The sequence below is a fragment of the Tenrec ecaudatus genome, chromosome 2 (assembly GCF_050624435.1).
Source record: "Tenrec ecaudatus isolate mTenEca1 chromosome 2, mTenEca1.hap1, whole genome shotgun sequence".
NCBI lineage: Eukaryota > Metazoa > Chordata > Mammalia > Afrosoricida > Tenrecidae > Tenrec > Tenrec ecaudatus.
In genome coordinates this window covers 197,401,901-197,416,479 of record NC_134531.1, presented here as the reverse complement: position 1 = coordinate 197,416,479, position 14,579 = coordinate 197,401,901, and the positions used below count along the sequence as shown (strand labels likewise).

The following is a 14,579-nucleotide window of genomic DNA, read 5'->3' as shown; positions in this document are numbered from 1 at the left end:
TGAGTTTTTGTTATTTTTCTTCCGGTTTATCACTCTCTGTTATAGAACCTTTTATCTCCCTTTTTCATTAGAATGTGAAAATTCCAAATCTCATTTCTCAACTTCCAGTGTTTCCCAAATATATAACAGAACTCAAGCAGAAGTTTGGGATATGTCTCTCTGCACAGGAAAGAGATTTAGTGCCAAGGAGTCAAGGTCTTTTGCTGGGATTGGATCCCCAGTTTGCACCACTGAAAACTGCAAGGCTTGGGAAGAAGTGGGGAGAGGGAAAGAAGCAACTTTTTTGTGTTGTAAAAATCATTGCTGACTCATTGACTGTCATCTGTGTGCAGCTTTGTTATTGTTGCAGAATCCCACAGGGTCATATATTGCTTTTTCAGTTGTTGTATAATGGAAGGTCCAAATAATTATCAGTTTATGCTGCATCTTCCCAGAATCTGGCAATGATACTTAATATAAGGCAAAAAAGCAATCCTGAATGACCCATATAAGAAAATAAATTCGAGTTTTACCTTGGCGTAACTGGAATAATTTTTGGAGACAACTTTTGGCTGCTATATAAAGCCATTAACTGCTTAATGTTCAAACACTTAAATGTCTGTGCTTTCATAAGGTTCTACAACACTGGGAGGAAGAAGAGCCCGATTCCTTGCTCTACACAGGAAGGGCAGAGAAGGCTATCAGTTATCCATTGCTTACTGTGCACAGTACATTCTGGGAAATAAGTATCATATAATTTGGGCATTGTGTGACCATTATATTATATATACACTTTCCTCATTATGAGGCATTTTTAAAATGGTGTTGAAACAGTTGCATGCACATTTGCCAAAACAAAACAACAACAACAAAAACCACCCTCTAATTCGTTCATATATTTTAACACATAAAATATAAACTCAACAAATAAAAAAATGGATCATATACATAAAACCTAAAATTAGGACACTGAGAAGAAAACACAAGACAAAACCTTGTAGTCTTTTGTTAGGCAAAGGTTTTTAGTTTTATTATAAAAGACATTAATAAAACAGTCAAAATGATAAACTAGACTTCATGAAAATTAAAATTTTCTTAACTTTGAAAGATACATTAATATAATATATACCCCAGAAATATTTGGAAAATATATGCAAAGAATCACTCAGGTAAGACTTTTATTCAGAATATATAACAAACTATTAAAGCAAATAGGAAACAGACCAAAAAGGGAAAAAATGTAAAATATTTACATGAAGAAGATGTGAAGAAACTGGAACATTCACACATTGCTTATGAGGATGCAAACATGTACAACCATTTTGGAAAAAAGTTGAAGTTTTTTGTTGTGTTAAATATACATGTGATCAAGAATTCAGCACTTACACATGATTTTAGATAGCAGCTTTATTTGTAATAGCTCAAAATATCCACCAATAGGCAAATTTTAAGTACTTTTGCATATTCATGCAATTCTCCAGCATAGATGAATGTTGGCATAGTTATATTTGATGAAAGAAGTGAGGTAAAATAGAATATGTGCTCTTTGAATCCACTAATTTAAAATCCCAGAAAGTGAAAATTCATATTTAATTTCAGAAAGTGGGCTAGCAATTGCTTAAAGAGGTGGGATAGACAGTTAAAGGAAAGAGCAATACAAATTAGAAATGAGGAAAACTTTTGGGGTGATATATATTTATTTATTTCAATTGTGGTTTCATGGGGAATACTTATGTCAAGCCATCACTTTTTACATTTTAAATATATAAAGTTTATCTTTTACATATCAATTACATTTAAGCTAAGCTACTAAATTAAAATGAAATTCAATTGTCCAGTTGTGTGATTTGAGCCGTTTCACTGATGGTAGTATTAGTTCCAAAGACTATATTTTAGATATGAGTTTACAGAGAAAAGCTATGAGCTCAATTTTTAATCCACTGATATTCATGACTGTGGGTCTATTCAAAATTTTTTGTTCTGTGTTGTTACTTTAGAAAATTTTATTTAAGGATCACTCATATCCTGGAATATTCTGGATTATGAATACATAAATTGAGTTGTGCCTTTTCACTGAACTGATTGGTAAATGTTGTGTGTGTTTGGGGTATGGAGCATAATTTCTCACACAACTAACTTCACAGTATATTGAAGGCGCTCTTAGGTTTTCTAATCATCAGGAAAAGAAATAAACCCAAGAGAGTCTTGAAGACGACAAGGGAGTTGGATTATCAAGGGAGTTAGAAGCATCTCTCAGTCCCATGGGAAGAAGTAGCTGCTTGGGTAGATAGGAGATCTTGTTAAAGTAGAAGGACAGATCTCTCATAGGGCATTTGAAATGATGTCCCATGCCACTCACCTTGTCACCAGCATGAATGAGTTTTACCTCAGTTTATGAAAACTCTCATTTAGCTTCGGCCTTCTCCCACCACGTTCCCCAGGTCAGATTTAGCCATCACTTTATTATGGAAAGACACACTAGCCTCTTGGCCAAGTCTGTGAACCAGTGAAAGAGAACATATGCTGAGGAGGCAATAGCAAATTAAATATGTGTATTTTCATTCTTTAGAGAGAGTTTTTGGGGTATCCATGTGAGAATAGTAACCATACACTAAAATTAATTACAGAATTTGTAAGAAAAAAAAGAAGGTTGACTGGATTTTCAGATTAAGGTTTGTCATTTTCTGGAAAATTTCCTTTATTCTAAATATTCTGTGATACATGTAATTTTAATTATTGCATGCAGACTAAATTAGATTTTAGGTATAGGGTTTCAGGTCCTTAGGAGTCTTCAAAGGTGCCAAAAAGCAGGGTTTTATTACTTACATACCAATATTATGTATTGTTCATACATATATGCATAAAGCATTATTTCAGGTGACACTTTTTCCTCTTTCTTAGTCACCTTTATATATTCAAACTTGATTTTTTTGACTGTCTATTCTTATTCCTACTCCTTCATTTCAACTTTAATTTTCTTTTTCTCTTGATCCTCTTTCCCCTCATTAGCTTCTGATTCTCCAACCACCAATAAACTAAAATCTACAGTTTTAATATCTCTGAAAGATGGCCTGATAGTCCTTGAAGGTTGACTTTACAAAATGAATAAATAATCCATTTTCCTTATGTGTTATTTTTGCAAAAGTGAATAATAACAACTATGGAATCGTCTTAAAATATCTATACTCAAACATTTCAAAAATCTTTTCATCTATTCTATGATCCACTGTATAGAATAGTAATGAGATCACACTATGTAGGGATTAAAATATAAATATATATAATGACAAAGTTTTATTCTAAGAGGAATCAAATATTTTGAGAGGGGAAAAATATGTTGAGTGCCACTTGCAGGACAGAGCAATATGTGCTACCAGACTTTAGAGAGAGGAAGAAATTATTATTTTGTATGTTTGTTTGTTTTTGTTTGTCAGTAGATACAGTTTGGGGAAACCATCAGAAAGATGTTGATATGTGGGTAGAAAATTAAAAGATGGGGAGGGTTTTACCCAGAATATATTGCAGATAAGATGCTTAAATGTCAGGCAAACTATGAGTGACAGCATAGAAAGGTATGGTGATGTTTCATGATCTCATGGTTAATTTGCTATAAGGAGAAAAAAAGACCAGATAAATTACTTGCCATATTTGTTAAGTATTTGAATGTCTACATAAAGAATGATGAGTATAATTTAATAATTAATGGGAAACATTTCAAAAGGTGAGCTCACTACAGAACAAAGTTGAGTGGTGTTTATGGTTTGAAGGAGAAGGAGACTGGACAGTCAGGATGATGAGAGATTAAAATTGTTAGAAATAATGACTATGGAAAGGAGGAGATATGTTTGAGAAACACCGATAGGGCAAATTTTTCTGGGAAGGATAACTGAATATACAAGAAAGAAAATCAAAGTTAGCTTCAAGATTATAAATCTGGGTTTCAATGTTTTGGATGATAATGAAAAGGAAGATCAACTAAAGAGAGGCAGGGAGTTCAATTTTAGACATCTCGAATTGAGCGCATTGGCGGGATATCTGGTGAGCGTGTTTATCAAGTGTTTGGAACTACATAAATGAGTTCAGAAGAGTTGCAGAAACCAATTTGTTGATTTGAAAGGGGCTGCATAAAGGTGATAGCTCAAGCTCTTTGGGCCAAGACACGTCCATCGGCTTATGATTTGTGTAACAGCCCAGGGCCCCATTCTTAGACGTTCACTACGGTTGGTTGAATGTTCGGTTGTAATACTCTTGAAATTCTTGGTGATTTTGAAATAGGGATTTCATGTTTTTAAATTTTTCATTAGGCCCCACAAATGATGTAGCTGGCTCTTCAGCTATTAAAGATAGATTATACTGACAGAGGATGAGTTACGTCATACATCATTGGTGAAATGCTTCTATTATTAAGTCAGAAACAAAAAGGAGACCGAAGAAGTTGGAATTTACTGTCCCAGGAAACCCCAAATAATCTTGGGTGAATATTATAATTGAGTAGAAGAAAAGAAAATTTAAAAGGCACACATCTGCTGAGTTGGCTCTGACTCACAGTGGGTGCACATAGAGCTTCTGAGACTGTAAATCAGACTGGGAGCTTCGTTTTTCTTCTGCAGAGAAACATGACTTTGGATTGTTAACATAGTCGTTGGCCGCCCGATCTTTAATCCATGGCACCGCCAGACCCCCTAAAATGATCAGTATAAATTTTTTAAAACTCAAACATCACATTTAAGATTTGAAATCCTAAAGATATGTAGAATATCATTGAGGCCTGCTAATATGTGAAAAAAATGATAAAGAAAAAACGTCTTTAAAGAGGCTTATCATTTGACATAAGACTTAACAAATGACCTATATTTTCCTTCTACTACCCATTAGTTGCCACAGATGAGGCTGAAATATGGAGAGAAATGACACATCAACCACAGATTTCATCCTCTTGGGTCTTTTCCCTGGCTTTCAGCACGTCAGCCTTTTGGTTTACCTCATCCTTCTGGTCTATCTCATTGCCTTAACAGGAAACTCTGTCCTTATTTTCCTGATCTGGGTGGACTTTCACCTCCACACTCCCATGTACTTTTTACTCAGCCAACTCTCCCTCATAGACTTGGTCTACATCTCCAGCTCAGTCCCTAAGATGGTCATCAATTATTCCTTAGGAAAGAACAGCATCTCACGCATTGGATGTGGCGTGCAGATGTTCTTCTGCCTGACTCTTGGTGGTGCTGAGTGTCTCCTCTTAACCCTTATGTCCTATGACAGATTTGTAGCCATTTGTAACCCTCTACGCTACCCAATAATCATGAGCCCCAAGGTTTGCTTCCTAATGGCAGTAGTGTCATGGGCTGGGGGTGCTCTAAATTCACTGATTCAAACCATATACACTATGCATTTTCCTGTCTGTGGACTGAGAGAGATCAACCACTTCTTCTGTGAGATGCCTGCCATTCTGAAATTATCCTGTGAGGACACTTCGGATTATGAGATGGTGGTGTGTGTGGTAAGTATCGTATTTATCCTCATCCCCTTCAGCCTCATAATGGCCTCCTACATTCGCATCTTCCTCACTGTTCTCAGAATGAACTCTCCCGAGGGGAGGAAGAAAGCCCTGGCTACATGTTCTTCCCATTTAACTGTGGTGAGCTTCTACTTAGGGCCAGGCATTGTGGTCTACATGACACCTGGCTCCTCGCACACACCAGCGCTCGATCAAGCGCTCTCCATTTTTTACACCATCCTCACTCCCATGTTGAACCCCCTCATCTACTGCCTGAGGAACAAGGAGGTGGCAGAGGCTCTGAGGAAAGTACTAGGGAAAAGCCACAGATCAAAATAGTTTGGAAAGTACTACTGTTATGTTTTACATCAAAGACAGTTCCATTCCAGGAATGAAAGTCCTTAGGTTACATCTTTTTTCTGTTATAGTTTCAATTAGGGCACATAGATTATTTTAAGACTTGTCCATTGAGCCTTTAATCACCTGATTGTGTTTGAAGCAAATGATTTAGTTCAGTAGAGTGGCATTCATAGAAACATTTGGGAAAAAATGGTTTTGGGAGTTAAAAGATGGAAGCATGTCTACTCATCTTCCTAGTCTATGATGAAGGTTGATAAGAATCCCTGTCACTCTTCTACGCCATCTCAGGAAATGAGTTTGACTTCTAATTTTGACCATCAATCAGGTATAAGAGTAGAACAAAGGAGGAGTCATGCAGACATTTATTTTATCTAGGAAGGTCTGTCAACTTCAGGCTGCTGCTGTTTCCTATCATCAGAACTTAACATGAAGTGGAAATGCATTAATTACTTCAGCAACCACTATTTCATTGTGTTTATTTTGTTTGATACAATAAAATTCCATGCTGACCTCACAGTTGCTGTTTAATTTTTCAAAGTTTTGCTAGCATCATAATTGTAGATTGACTCTTTGCTTCTCCTATGATTCTATCGCCTATTCTTTCTCCTTGAGCATATGATCTTTTAAATACAGTGAAATTTGTGAAAACTGGAAGTTGATGGGATGATCTTGTTTATTGGGGTCTCCCGTCTTCTACATTTTAAAAGTTTCAGTCTTATCATTTTTATTGCTCTCTATTGGTGGAAAATAATTGAGTTTTTTCTGCCAGGTTTGCATAGATTTAGGCTCATGGGTTTTACTGTATATAACACCAGCTTATTACACAAATATGTTCCTGCCATAGGGCCTTTAATATGCTGTTCCCTCATACAAAAATGCTCTTCCTTTCATTTTATTTGGGTTTCAATTCAAAAGTCCACGAGATCTTATCAAAAATTTAAAATCCTTTTCCTTTAAATCTATTTTTGTTGACAATTTTTCCCCCTTAGCAATCATTACCATTTAATACAGTATATATTTTAGGTACTCAATCTTCATTTTTATCATCTTGTTTAATGCTTTATCCTTAGTCACTTGAAGAGTATGACACATAATATGCATTTGATTGATATCTTCTTCTGAATATATTACTATTTCCCTAAAAGAGCAGATTTTTCTTGGAACTTTACTACCATTCTGAGTAAGAATAAATCCATATGACAATTTCAAGCTTAGAAGAAACTGAAGTGACATGAATATAGATTAGTAAAATTTAGATATTTCTAAAAATACATATTTATTTCTTTGTTAATACTATTCTAATACTGTATTTTTGGGACTTCTAGTACAAAAACATTCTGTTTCTAGTAAGTATTGAAATACATTCTTATAATTTATGTCCAAGTCAAGCCTTCAGATGATATAAGGTCCATACTTACAAAGAATAATAGTTCTCTAGTATTATTGTGATGCCCTCCTTTATTAAATTAACACCCCACTAGCTTTTCAGGGCAGATTTAATGACTTCAATAAAGATTACTCATATATTCTATTTGGAAATGGTGCATCACCAAGATTATATGGGAATACTAAGGGGTAAGTAGGAGCTTTAAGAGATAGGTGCAAATGTAAAGGGATAATGTTCAGAGAGGACTCCAAATGAAATAAAGCCAACTAAACGCTAACCTGATTTTTATTATCTCCAGGTATCAGCCATTCTTCACTGTGTTGATAAAATTTCCATTTCTATCAGTATGGATAATTCCCATTCCCTTCTCATTTTGGCAGATCATAAAATGATGATCAAATATAAATCGGTCAAAATATGCCAGATATATATAATATGTATACTATATAGTATATATATTAGTAGCAGAAATAACATATTAAAAAGTAACTTAAAAGTAAATTCCCTGGAAGGAAAAATTTTTGCTTTTCCAACTACACTGATTTCTTGGAAATATGAAGTGCCTTAGATATTTTCCAAGTAGTGGGCAATGTATATTTCACACAAGAGAAACCAAATAAGAGAAATGGATTGTTTCACTCTTCTAAGTTGTCTATAAAGTTACTTTTACTAGACTAGATAGTTAACTTAAGAGCTACTACAAAAGGATATTGAGGATTCTATTAGGAGAAACAAAATTCTTAAATATTAATAAATATTGTATTTTTGTTTCTGAAATATAAGAAGCCCTGGCAGTGTAGTGGTTATACTTTAGGCTGTTAATCTCATGGCCAGCCATGTGAAACCATGAGGCCCTGCTGAGGAGAAAGACAAGGTTTCTAATCTTTGGCCCCACCCACCCCGCCTCTAACAGTTGTACCCTGCCCTAGGGGAAGCTATAAATTGCCATCAGCTGATGGCAGAGAGTTCATTTCCTGGAGAAGGTTCAGAGAGAACACCAAACTATGTTGGTTGTTCTAACTCAGATTTAATCTTTTTCTATGAAAATAAATATGGAAACGGTAAATATATATACATAGATACATATATACATATACATACATTTTTAGAAATGTTCCACTTACATATATAATACTGACTGAAAGCTCTAATTTTATGAGATTCATAATACATATATGTTACAACAGAAATATGGAGCAATAGGCATATTTTTAAAAATGCAAGCTAATAGTATTCTCTTCCTTTAATCTGCATTTTTGTAGTCATTCTCATTTCCGCTTACTTTGGAACACATGTAATGTGTGATATTTTTTGCTAGATCTTATTTCCATTAGATTAATTCCTGGGACAAAAGAGAAACATAGCTAAAATAGTGTTGGAGAAAGACAATTCAAGAATATATGAGTCACTCATCCAAATCCACTATCTAAAAGAAAAATAATTGGGGAGCATGGAGAAGGATAGATGCAGGAGAGATAAGAGCCTAGTGCTTTCTGTTAGTTTGTTGTACCTCATTACCTCAACAGAATTGTCAAGGGGACAATATGTTGGATAGAGGATTTATTTCTTGTCTTTTTAAGGTTGAGGGGACGCCCGTTACTACTTCAAAACCCCAGAGAGAATGAATATTAGTAAAGAAACCGCTACCGGATGTGACAAACAATCCCCCAAATCCCAGCGACAACATAATATAAGTTTATTTTGGCTCATAATAGTTCTATCCATAGGGTAAAGGTGCTCATATGGCATTGCTCTTTGCATCAATTTGGAAATCTCGGCATATACTGGTTTTGCCATCTTCAACATGTGCTTTCCAGGAATAAACTGGCAACAGCTAAGGAAGCCTAGCAGCTTAGTGGGTCACTCATTGTGCTGCTAAATGGAAAGTTATCAGTTCAAAACCACCAGCCACTCCATGGGAGGACAAGGAGGCTCTCTACTTGTGTAAGGATTTACAGTCTTGTAAATCCATAGAGGCGGCCTGCTCTGTCATATTGGGTCATATGAATTGAAATAGACTCAATGGCAGTGTGCTGCAGTGAGTTTGGTGGTTTAACAGACATCCGAGGATAGAAGAGGGTGAAGAGATTAAATAAGAAGTTACTCTGGGCAAAGTGTAAATGTGGCAAATATTATATTTTTTCTGTTCTATTTGTCAGACTCTAGTCAAATGCTACACTTATTGAAAAGAATGGTAGGAAATAGCATGTAATTGTTTTTCCAGAGGAAATAAAATGGAATTGGTGGAACTTACTAATATTTTCCACAAATGGTTCCACAGTGTGTCTTGAAAAAGGAAGCTCATAATGTCCACCCCAGGATAGCAGCAATGTGACAGACAAATACACACACTCTTGAGTGTGGCATAGAAACAGCTCTTTAAGGGGTCATACCCACACAAGGTGATTACATAAAACATCAAAAATATCCTTGAATGTTGAACTGTCTCACCAGATTGAGGTTCAACCAATTGACTTAGTTCCCTTGGGAGGGCACCTTTAAAATTATGTTTTCACTGTTCAAGACTCCTCAATTTTGTTACCTTATGATAAACCTTATTAAAACGAAGCTATTTGTAGTGACAGTATTGCAGTAATATTTCTATATCCGCAGTGTCTTTTCAGTTGAGAAATTTTCAAACCCACTGTTACCATTAGGATCCACATAAAATCTATCATGGCCTTCTAAAAGAGTGACTTTTTAGGACAGCCTAACCATGTATATTGGCAGGCTTAACTAAAGGCAAAAAGAATGAAAATTTATACAGCTCCTTAGTTATTGTTACTCTTGAAACTTTATCACTCATAAAAATTATCGCTCACCTCTATATTGGACAAAATGTATTTTAATCTATTTTATTCACTTAAGAATATTGGTGTCAGAAACTTTGCTAGGTATTTGTGACCTACATTTTTTTTAACGAAAGACATAGAAGTTAAAATAACATTCTTTTTTTTCCCCCCATGTTGTTTGCGGTTAAAAGGGCCGCCCGCAGAGGCTTGGCGGCCCCAGTTATGAGCCAGCACTTGCTCTGGCGCTGCAGCTTAACCCCCTGTGCCACAGGCAGGCGCGGTGGGTGCAAAAGCAGCGCCCTAAAATAATATTCTTATGTTAGAGCATTCACACTTATAGTTTTTAAAAATCATCTTATTGGGGGCTCATACAACTCATCACAATCTATATGAGGTGGTTAGTTTATGTGCCAACCTGGCTGATAAACACATGTACAGTTAATTGAAAGGTGGAGTGATAAATGGCTCAGTGAGCCTCACCTTTCTAGTTCTTGGCTCTCTTGCTTTGTGCTGGTCAGACCAGGGTGCAGCTGCCTTAGCAGTTCCCCATATCAGCTTGCAAGGCTGACTTCCTGCAAGGCATCCCCATGGAGAAGCTGCATGGACCTACCCTGATGCAGCCCAGGGTGCTGGAGCACCCTGTGGGGAACCCTGCCAGCACTGAGATGCTTACATGTTCACTGACTCAGCTTTCCTCCTGCAGTCCGCATCATTGCGTCTGTTTTGTGAGATGGAGGAGGACTTTGTGGATTAATGTTGGACATATGGGTTAATGGGTTAATGTTGGATTTGTGGGCTTGGCAGCACTGGGTTGGGATTTTTTTCTTGATGTGCACTTGACCTTATATGTAAAACTCTCTCTTATGCATGCATTTCTGTGGATTTGTTTCTCTAAAGTACTCAGACTAATACACCATACATACATCAATTGTATAAAGCACATTTGTACATTCCTTACCCTCATCATTCTCAAAACATTTGTTCTCCACATAAGCCCCTGACTTACACTTACACTTTTAATAGAATTAGAAAAAATCTTTGAAAGAGTTCTATTTAATGATATCTAAATATAAGGAGTATCCATGTCAAGGTAGGGCAAAGCAGGTTATTTTTGTTTTGTTTTTTACCTCTTAATTTAAGAACAAAATATGGGGAGAAAACAATGGGACCAATGGTTCTGGGGGAACACAGGAGAGAGGGAGGCAGGAGAAAAGAAGGGGGTGTTAACAAACCCAGGGACAAGGGAAGAACAAGTGATATAAAAATCAATGGTGAGGAGGTCATAAGAAGACGGGTAGGACTTGATCAAGGGCAATGTAGCTGAGAGGAATTACTGAAACCTGAATAAAGCCCAGACATGATAATGGGACAAGAGGAAAGTAAAAGGAAATAGAGGAAAGAAATAGGTCATGAAGGGCACTGATAGAGGTCTAAATACAGGCAGGTACGTATGTAAATATATTTTTATATAGCGATGGGGAAATAGACCTATGTATTTATGCCTATATGTTAAGAATTAAGATAGCAGATGGACATTGGGCCTCGGGTCAAGTGCTCCCTCAACGCAAGAATACTTTGCTCTCATCATTCCGTGATGCTCACCTCCCTAACATGATTGCTGAAGACTAAATGGTTGCATAAGCAAATGTGATGAAGAAAGCTGATGGTGTCCAGCTATGAAAAGATACAACATCTGGGGTCTTAAAGGCTTGAAGACAAACAAGTGGCCATCTAGATGAGAAGCAAGAAAGCCCACATGGAATAAGCACACCATCCTGTTTGATCACGAGTTGTCAATGGGATCAGGTATCAGGCATCAAAGACCCCGATAAAAAATTCATATCGATGTGAATGAGAGAGAATGTGGAGTGGAGACCCAAAGCCCATCTGTAGACAACTGGACATCCCCTCACAGAAGGGTCGTGAAGAAGAGAAGAGTCAGTCAGGTGCAGTATAGCACTGATGAAACATACAACTATCCTCGTTCTTTAATGCTTCTTTCAACTCCACTATGATGACCCAATTCTACCTTACAAATCTGGCTAGACCAGAGCATGTACACAGGTATAAATAAGAGCTGGAAATACAGGGAATCCAGGATGGATAAACCTCTCAGGTCAATAATGAGAGTAGCAATAACAAGACGGGAAGGGAAAGGTGGTGGGGGAGAATGGGAGAATTTATCACAATGATCTACATATAATCCCCTCCCAGGGGAACAGACAACAGAAAAGTTGCCAATATAAGACATGAAAAAAATAATAATTTATAAATTATCAAAGGTTCATGAGGAAGGGAGAGGGAGGCACAAAAAACGAGGAGCTAATACCAAGGACTTAAGGAGAAACAAAATGTTCTGAAAATGGTGGTAACAAATATACAAACGTGCTTGACACAATGGATGTGTGTATGGATTGTGTTAAGAACTATATGAGCCCTCAATAAAATGATTCAAAAGAAAGATTAAAATATGGGGGAATTTCATAAATTTGAAAGAGTTCATGGTAATAGTGGGTACTAATAAAAGGTCTTTGTGGTTGTGGCTAATAGGATCAGGGAGAGTGATGGAGGAAGGAAATGGAGAATGTCTTGCTTATTTTCTTTCAGAAGCAGAGTCTGAGCCATAGATTTGGGAGATGCTTCTAGGATATAGGAGTGATAGAGGGAAAGGTGTGGTATATATAAAGGGGGAATATAAATATAACAGTTTCTCATCAAAGTTGTTTTATGAACAACTGGAATTCTTGTTTCTTGATCTACAAAATTAACTGAAGGGAAATGACAGGAAACATTTACCCATCCATTTCTGTCCCCATAAGGTAATGACTGCTCCCAAGTTCAGAATCTCTAATCCTGTAGAACCTAAGTTTGAGACTATGGGAAACATAAAACATTAAGCTAATGTAGTAATCAGAGAGAGGAAATAATCACTGCATTGGTTCCTGGATGGATATATTCCAGCTATTTGTCTTTGATTCAGTGAATATACTTCATCCTATAGACAACACCTAATCTCTGTGTGGTGTTGTTCTTACGTTTGTACCTGATGAACTTTTAATAAGTATTTAATGTGAAATTAGAAAATAAAATCACGTGACAAGATTAATTGGTTGCATACTTCCATCACACACACACAAACGTTTTTTCCAGAGGTGAAAAGTAGTGAATTAATATGGCTCGTCAAGCCAAACAACCTTTGTATTCCTGATGTATCTGGGTAGGAAGGTAGGGAAAATACAGATTAGATGATTAGATTATATCATCCACCTGTGAATGATTGTTAATAGAGTTTATTGTGATTGCCGTCCTGCTGGATATAAAATCAGACATCTCAGAAGCAGGAGGAGGATTTCACTACCAGCGAGAGAGAAGAGCTACAAATTGAGAAAATCCTTTGGACTCCAAGCTCCTTGCACACTGAAGTTCCTTGCTCCCAGAGACAACTTTGACAGCAGAGGAGCAACAGAACAGTTAACATGGTTCCAGGAACCAGAGCGTGAGACCTGCTCACAGAGCAAGTAAGGCTGAGTGCTTTGGGACAGAAAGTTGGTTTATGGAGTTGTTGCCTTTAGATACTTAATTAGGGGGCCTTGACTTGCTGGCCCATAGAGCTGGAGCAACTGCCTTCAAATTGAGGCTTATAGCAGTGTGAAACGCCCTTCGTGCATTTATTGACAGCCTTAAAAGAGATTTGTAACGTTGCCAAGCAAGGAAGAGGCTATGTTGAGGATGAGAGAGAGGCGTGCCTGAAGCCATGACAAAGAAACTGTCCTGAAAAATGTATCCTGAGCATATATCACCTGGATTGTAATCTGTTAACTTTTCTAATTAACCCCATAATCATGAGAATTATCTGTAAGTTTTCTGTGGTCATTGCAATGAACCCAGCTGAGAAACAGTGTCTTGAGAAAGATGGTTAGAGGTTGGGACATGTATGACCTCATTCTCATAGAAATCAGCCTCAGGCATTGCTTATGTCAGTGGTTCTCAACCTTCCTAAAGCTGTGACCCTTTAATACAGTTCCTTATGTTGTGGTGACCCCCCCAACCATAAAATTACTTTTGTTGCTACTTCTTAACTGTAATTTTGCTACTGTTATGAATCATAATGTAAATATCTGATATGCAGAATGTGTTTTCATGGTTACAAATTGAACATAATTAAAGCATAGCGATTAATCACAAAAACAATATATAATTAAATATTGTGAAATATTTATTTCAAACTGAAAATAAATGAAATTTTGTCTTGAAGCATTGTGTAGCATGGATAACAATCTTAATATAACAACCCGTAAACTACATAGTACATTTTGTGACAATATGCGTAAAAAACCAACATCCAGTGGGAAGGTTGAGATAGCCTCTTTTTTTTTTTTCTTTTTTTTACCAAATCAGCATATTTGCGAGTGGTCTGGCCAGTCTGGAGATGGCTAGAGGAGTGGTGTCTTGGTTCCTAAGACTGTCGGAAATATGTATTTTCCATTGGTCTTAGGCGACTCGTGTGAAAGGGTCATTGAACCCCCAAAGAGGTCACAACCCAAAGGTTGAGAACTGCTGGCTTATG

General features: G+C 36.7%; 1 protein-coding gene and 1 non-coding gene across 2 annotated transcripts; one reads left to right on the top strand and one right to left on the bottom strand.

The window, feature by feature from the left end:
* Positions 1 to 4,876: 4,876 nt before the first annotated feature.
* LOC142440306 (olfactory receptor 2T1-like) lies at positions 4,877 to 5,812 on the top strand. Its single transcript, XM_075542779.1, has one exon. It carries the CDS (start codon positions 4,877 to 4,879, stop codon positions 5,810 to 5,812), a length of 936 nt encoding a protein of 311 aa, XP_075398894.1.
* Positions 5,813 to 10,181: 4,369 nt separating this feature from the next.
* On the bottom strand, positions 10,182 to 10,311 carry LOC142441670 (small nucleolar RNA SNORA76). Its single transcript, XR_012783027.1, has one exon. It is a non-coding gene; the product is annotated as a small nucleolar RNA SNORA76 (small nucleolar RNA).
* Between the last annotated feature and the right edge of the window lie 4,268 nt (positions 10,312 to 14,579).